The sequence below is a fragment of the Petaurus breviceps genome, unplaced genomic scaffold (genome assembly GCF_028583685.1).
Source record: "Petaurus breviceps papuanus isolate PSGF00001 unplaced genomic scaffold, PetGlider_PUasm1.0 90594, whole genome shotgun sequence".
In the NCBI taxonomy this organism is placed as follows: Eukaryota; Metazoa; Chordata; class Mammalia; order Diprotodontia; family Petauridae; genus Petaurus; species Petaurus breviceps.
Genome location: NW_027187281.1, coordinates 2,958,915 through 2,966,016, shown reverse-complemented (window position 1 = coordinate 2,966,016; position 7,102 = coordinate 2,958,915). Strand labels below are relative to the sequence as shown.

General features: G+C 45.1%; 1 protein-coding gene across 1 annotated transcript; it reads left to right on the top strand.

The window, feature by feature from the left end:
• The first annotated feature begins 1,628 nt into the window (after positions 1–1,628).
• On the top strand, positions 1,629–5,177 carry MLNR (motilin receptor). Its single transcript, XM_069063599.1, has 2 exons — positions 1,629–2,782; positions 4,388–5,177. The coding sequence occupies exons 1-2, from the start codon at positions 1,852–1,854 to the stop codon at positions 4,777–4,779; spliced, it is 1,323 nt and encodes a 440-aa protein (XP_068919700.1). The 5' UTR covers positions 1,629–1,851; the 3' UTR covers positions 4,780–5,177.
• The last annotated feature ends 1,925 nt before the right edge of the window (positions 5,178–7,102 follow it).

Below are 7,102 nucleotides of genomic sequence, written 5' to 3'. Positions count from 1 at the left end.
CCTTCCTTCCTTCCTTCCTTCCTTCCTTCCTTCCTTCCTTCCTTCCTATCTCTGTCTCTCTGTCTGTCTCTCTCTCTCCCTCTCTCTCCCCCTCCCCTTCTCTCTCCAGCTCACACACCACTCCTGAAGGAACCCTTTCCTGAACTCCCCTCCCCTGATCCTAACATCTAGTGCCCTCTCACTCCCACTTCCTATCTATCTCTGTCTCTCTGTCTCTGTCTGTCTGTCTCTCTCCCTCTCTCTCCCCCTCCCCTCCTCTCTCCAGCTCACACACCACTCCTGAAGGAACCCTTTCCTGAACTCCCCTCCCCTGATCCTAACATCTAGTGCCCTCTCGCTCCCAAAACTAATTTTTATGAATTTTCTTCATATACGGTACGAATATACATACGTGTTGTCTCACATAATAGACAACAAAAACTTCTCCTCGACTAAAGGCGGCTCATTTTGGGCTTTGTATCCCCAGGGCTTTTCACAGTACCTGCCACATAGTGGGTAAATTAATTGTTAATTGATTGATAGATATGCAGAGCAAATACCGGCAAGCCCTAGTAATGTGTTGGTGGGTGTGGCTTAACTTGGTAGTGGTGGTTTTTTTTAATCATGGTACCTGAGAAGGTTCAACAGGCAGGGAAGATAAATAAATGTTATATAGAAATAAAAGGCATTCATTTTTTAAAATAATTCAAGGCAGTACACACATACCAATAGTAGTAGTAAGCACATTGCAGAGCCAAGGGACTTTTGAGAAGATATTTGGTTTCTCAGTGTTAATCAGCCCTCTGACTGTGTAAATTATAAAATAATTACGTATATGTACGCAGAGGCAGTTAGGTAGCTCAGTGGATAGAGCCATTGCCTTGGAGTCAGGAAAACCTGAGTACAAATTCGGTCTCAGACATTTACTAGCTGTGTACTCCTGGGCAAGTCATTTAACCTCTGTTTGCCATAATCCACTAGAGAAAGAAATGGCAAACCACTTCCGTATCTTAGTCAAGAAAACCTCATGGACGGCATTGGCATGCCCAGAGGGTGATGAAGAGTCAACAGGACTGAACAGCACATATTGCATATGTAATAAATTATATTTGGGTTTTGTTCTCTTTAAATTAGGGGATAAGGAGGGTAAATATGGTTCATGGGAGAGTAGTGCTGAAAGGTAACTCGACTTTCTGGTCCAACGCCTTCATTTTACAACTGAGACCCAAGTTAGAAGACCTGCTCTAAAGCTATTTGGTATCAGACCCAGGACAAGAATACCAGCTCTCCTGACTCCCAGTTCAAAGCTCCGTACCCACACACCAAACGTTTTGCTGCCTTGTAAATTGAGGTGAGCTCAGAGCTAACACTGTTTTAAAGAGATTATGCTGGAGAGACTGAGCGCACTTCTTTGTGGTTGGTCTCTTTTCCTCCTCCTCACCTTACAAATCCTTGTTCCCCGCGTCCATTGAGATGACTTCATGAAGGTTCAAAAATCTCTTCCCAAGAGGCAGCAAGAGCATCTGTCTTTCCTTGTTGCAGGTGGAGAAAGATGAAGGCCAAGTGCCCCAGGGTCTGTCAGGAAGTAGGCGCTAGGGGAGTGCGAGTGGGCAGGAGAAGGAGGCGGAGACTGCAGGGTCTAGATAGAAGTGCCTTAGGCTGGTCTCCACCAGCGCTCGCAGTGCCTGAGACCCGCGCAGTGCAGGGCGCCCAAAACAACTGCCCCAGCGCATCATTCCACTCAGTCTCCAGAGGGTGGAGGCGAGAAGCAAGCAACATTCACTCTTGGATAAGGGCCCCTAGCCAGAAGATAAAGCCCTATCCAGAATGCGCTGAAGTCCCCCTGTCAGCCCCGCTTGCCCTTCAGCGGTCATGGGTGGCCCCTGGAACAGCAGCAGCAACTACAGCACCAATGGCGTAGTCCCGGACACCCGGCAGTGGTCCCTGCCGCGCTGTGACGAAAGCCGCTGCTCTCCCTTCCCCCTGGGTGCTCTGGTACCCGTGACGGCCGTGTGCCTGGGCTTGTTTACCGTCGGGGTGAGCGGCAACGTGGTAACTGTGCTGCTGATCCGGCGCTACCGGGACATGCGAACCACCACCAACCTGTACCTGGGCAGCATGGCCGTGTCCGACCTGCTCATCCTGCTCGGCCTCCCCTTCGACCTGTACCGCCTGTGGCGCTCCCGACCCTGGGTCTTCGGGCAGCTGCTCTGCCGCCTCTCGCTCTACCTGAGCGAGGGCTGCACCTACGCCAGCCTGCTGCACATCACGGCGCTGAGCGTGGAGCGCTATCTGGCCATCTGCTACCCACTGCGCGCCCGGGTCCTCATCACCCACCGCCGCGTGCGAGCGCTCATTGCTGCGCTCTGGGCCGTAGCGCTGCTCTCCGCGGGTCCCTTCTTCTTCCTAGTGGGCGTCGAGCAGGACCCGGCCCCAGACGGAGCGAAGAGCTGGGCGCTGACTGCCAATGGCACTTGGCCGGCCGCCCCTCTCTCCTTGCCCTCGGAAACGACCCAGACCTCCCCCGAGACTCCCTCCCAGGACGCGCCATCGCGGAGCGCGGCCGCGGCCGCAGCAGCAGCAGCAGTGATGTTCAGTCGGGAGTGCCGGCCAAGCCGGGAGCATCTGGGCATCCTGCGCATCATGCTGTGGGTGACCACCGCCTATTTCTTCGTGCCGATGTTCTGCCTCAGTGTCCTCTACGGACTGATCGGGAGGGCACTGTGGAGGAGCGGGGCTCCGCTGCGGGGGCCCGTAGCCACGGGCCGGGAGAAGGACCATCGGCAGACCGTGCGGGTCCTGGGTAAGGGAAGAGCCCGGAGGAAGCGGGCGTCGGGAGAAAGGTGGGAAGCTTCCTGCTAGTCCTTCCTTTACTCCTCGAGGCTCGCTTCTTCTTCCCCCTCTGTCTGTATCCCTTTTTCTTTGTCGTGACTCCTACTTTTTTCCTCCTTCCTCCTTTTTCTTCCTCTTTCTCTCCTTCCTTTTTTCCTCTACTTTTCTCTCTTCCTTTTTACTTTTTCTCCTACTCACTTTCCCTTCTCCTGTGAATACACATTCAACCCTCCAACATGTATCCCCACGTCTTAACCCAGCTCAACTCCACAGACTTTTATTGAGAACTACTGTGTGCAAGTGGTAACCAAAGATTAAAAGCAAACAAAGCCTGGAAACTAACAGCCCTCAAGGAGCTTTCATCCTATTTGACCAATTAGGGTCTTAATATGGGTGTGTTTTTTTTTTTTTGGGGGGGGGGAATCCTCCAGAACCAAACAAACAAACCAAAACCGAAAGCAGATTCCCCAGAAACCTTTCTCTATCCCAAGACAGATACACTATTTTCTGGATAATCTCTTTACTTCCGTCCTATTATCTGGTCCCAAGAAAACTATCTCTGTCTCTGGGTAAGCCAAAAGACCTTCCCACATCTTACCACCTCCAACCCCCGAAAAAGACCTCTTCCTCAAATTTTGCCTAGTATTTTGTTTCTACCTATCCTGAATTTATCACATTCTGCTTGGTATTAATAATTGGTAATAGGCTATTTGGGCCTATTCTTTAAATTCCCCCACTAGACTGTAGCCTTCTTGGGGCTAAGGATCTTATGAATCACCCTCAGTACTTAGCACAATACATGTTTCTTAAATGTGAATATAAATAAGAATTCATATTTCTGCACAAGAAGCATTTTAGTGAAGAGGAAGGTGCCGAATTTGGAGTCAGATGGCCCGAGTTTGAATCCTGGTTGTAACACCACTGCTGTGACCTTAGACAAGTCTCTTAAGCACTCTAGGCCTCAGTTTCCTTATCTGCAAAATGGGAGGGGCTAGATGACTTTCAGAGGTGCCCTCAAATCTCTATGATCCTGACATTTCTGAGCTACTGTTTGCCTCCTATGGAATAGTTAATAATTGGATCTTTAATCTAATTTTGCTTTGCCCCAGATCATTTCATTGTTCTACCCATAGTGCTTCTGTCCAGCCCCACCCATAACCCAGTCTATCCACATGGTGAATTGCTGTAAAGGCCAAGTTAAAATAGTAAGCATTCCAAAGGTGTACAGCTCCATTATTAATCAGATACCTGTTGAAGCAACCATCTTTATAATTCCTGAGAGGTGGCTTTTTTGGAATTAAAGTTGCCAAAATGACTTCTGGCTTGTGGCCTTTTTGGATATCGCATTTTTAAAATGTCACTCTTTACCATTGGTGACCCTAATTAAAGCTCATGTGTATTGAAGTTGGCTTTACACACTAGATGGAAGTTGGTTTAGAAACATCTTTCTCTTGTTTATTCTATTGTTGTTTGTGAAACAAATGGTTACTCCCTGGATAAATCCCAAGAATGTTAAGTGAAGCATAATTGTGTTGTGAGAACCTTTGTTCATTTGTGTGTCTGCTTCTCTTTGCAGTGGTGGTGGTTCTGGCATTCATAGTTTGCTGGTTGCCCTTTCATGTTGGCAGGATCATTTACATCAATACCAAAGATTCCAGGACAATGCACTTCTCCCAGTATTTCAATATTGTGGCTCTTCAGCTTTTCTACCTGAGTGCATCCATCAACCCTGTCCTCTACAATCTCATTTCAAAAAAGTACAGAGCAGCTGCCTACAAGCTCCTTCTGGCAAGACAATCTGGAGAAAAAGGTTCTGGAAGCAGGGACATGGGAGGGGAGACTGGAGAAGAGACTGGCACAGAAACAGCAGGCTACACTGAGACCAGTGCTAGCATTAAAAAAAAGTCACCAGGAGTGCAGTCACTAGAAAGCCCAAGGATGACCTCTCCACTCTCAATAGAGATGTAGGGGACTGTAGGTATGGAATGTGCTGATGCCATCAGATGTAGCTATTGGGTTAGTTGGTTTGATTCAAATGGTTTTTTTTTGTAGACTGTAAGTTCCTTGAAGGCAGGAACTATTTTCACTTTTGTATTTGTATCCCTAGATTGTAGCACAATGCCTGCAATAAATGCTTTATTGATTGATTGTTTGATTTGTTACAAGGGTTGGTTCAATGCAGAGGTGAAGAGGAAGATCAAGGGGAAGTGATTGTAGTGTAAAAACAAAGACAACAACAAAACTATAAAGAATAAATGTTTAATAAATTATAATATTTTATAAATTAAATGAATTAATTGGATCATAAAAATTTATCACCAATTAAATTAGTGAGCTGGTTAAAAACAAACATTGCTAATGAATGTCTTTATTTTGAGTGGTACTATATGATATTCAATTATTATTAGGAGACAGACCTATTATCCATCTTGTTTAGGAAATGAATGAATAAATAAATGATCAAATGAATGAATTAATAAGCATTTATTTGTTAAGAAACCACTATGTGCCAGGCACATAGTGCTAGATGCTGAGAATACAAAGATAAAATAGAGATATTCCCTGCCCTCAATGTGCTTGCATTTAAATAGAGGGATGTAATCTACATTTGGGGTATAGAAGCCATATAAGTGAGATTTTGATATGGAGAATCACAGGAACTGTAGGTGGAGTCTAGAGCAGTCAATTGTCCCATGCTTGTCAGGAGCAGATGTATCCTCCAGTCAATGAAGCTCCCACATAGCATCCTTTAGGTATCAGTAGTTCCCCAAGCCTTTCCCTAAGTGGACTTTGTTATTCAGTTGTGTCCAGCTCTCCATAAGTCCATTTGGGGTTTCCTGGGCAAAGATACTGGAATGGCTTGCCATTTCATTCTCCATATTACTTTACAGGTGAAAAAAAACTGAGGCAAACAGGGCAAAATGATTTGCCTAGGGTCACACAGCTGGTCACATTTGAACTCAGGTCTTCCTGACTCCAGACCCATAACTCTTTTCACTGTGCCACCTAGCAGCCACCTAAGTAGACAATGTTAATGGTGTTTAAATTTTTGAGCATTTCTGCTCTTATCTAACAACATTGGTCAGTATGTGGAGGCTTTTTGTAGATGAGGATTTCTGGTGATGCTATTCCAGTGCTGCCAAAGTGAATCTTAAAGGCCTCTCAGGCATGGATGTGAATTAGTATTTTAAAATCATGACCTAACTTTATAAGCTTCTGAACTCCAAATGTAAAGCAGGAAAACCAAGATAAATTCTCAGCATCTTTCAAAAAAACTAGCATGTCTTTTTCATGAGCATATGAACCTTTACAATTGTTAAGGGATGTTATTTCCTAAGATTATAATTATGTCCAACAAGTATTTATTAAGCATTTATTACGTGCCTAGAATTGGTATACACTATGGGGAGATACAAAGTATGAGATCACAGCTCTAGAGGAGACCTTAGGTTCAACTTACTCATTTTAGAGGTAAAGGAACTGAGACCCACAGAGGTTATGCAATTTCTCCAAGGTCACCAAAGTAGGAAGGGTCAGAAAGAGAATCTGCACCCATACTCTCTGACTCAAAAGCCCCTGTCCTTTATCTTGTACCACAGAACCTCTAGCCAGATCTGCTTTCAAGGAGGTTACATTGGTAAACCAATTGGTGAGTCAATATGCCCACGACAAAATACTGCAGGACATTCATTATATGTTGGGTTTCAGACAGGTAGGGAGAAATCTGTGGTCCCACATAGTCAAGGAAGGTTTCATTAAAGAAGTAGGATTGGAGTTGTCCTTTCAGGCATGAGTAACATCCATTGGAAACATGATATTCCAGCCCTAAGCAATAGCATGAACAAAGACATGAAGCAGGACTAAGTATGAAATGCCTAGAGAACAGTGAAGAGAGAGACTTTATTGGAAACATTTGTAGATGAAATATGGAAGGAAGAAGGGAGCACTGGTAAATAACAGCTAGATGGGTGAAGTGAGAGCACTGAGTGGAACATAGACTTGATGTAATTGACATTATGAAGACTTTGTAGGGGAAGGGTCTGGTAATATGACTAAGAAAAGGGTAGATGTCTGCCTCAGTTTCCTATTCTGTAAACTGAAGAAAAAAATGGCAAACCACTCTAGTATCTTTGCCAAGAAAACTCTAAATGGGGTCAGGAAACAACTGAACAATAATAATTTTATCAATTAACATCAATTAGATTTTACAAAGGGATATCAATTGATGACATAGCAAAAATATAAGTGCAATAACTTCCCCCCAACACTCAGAGGCATACATTCCACTATA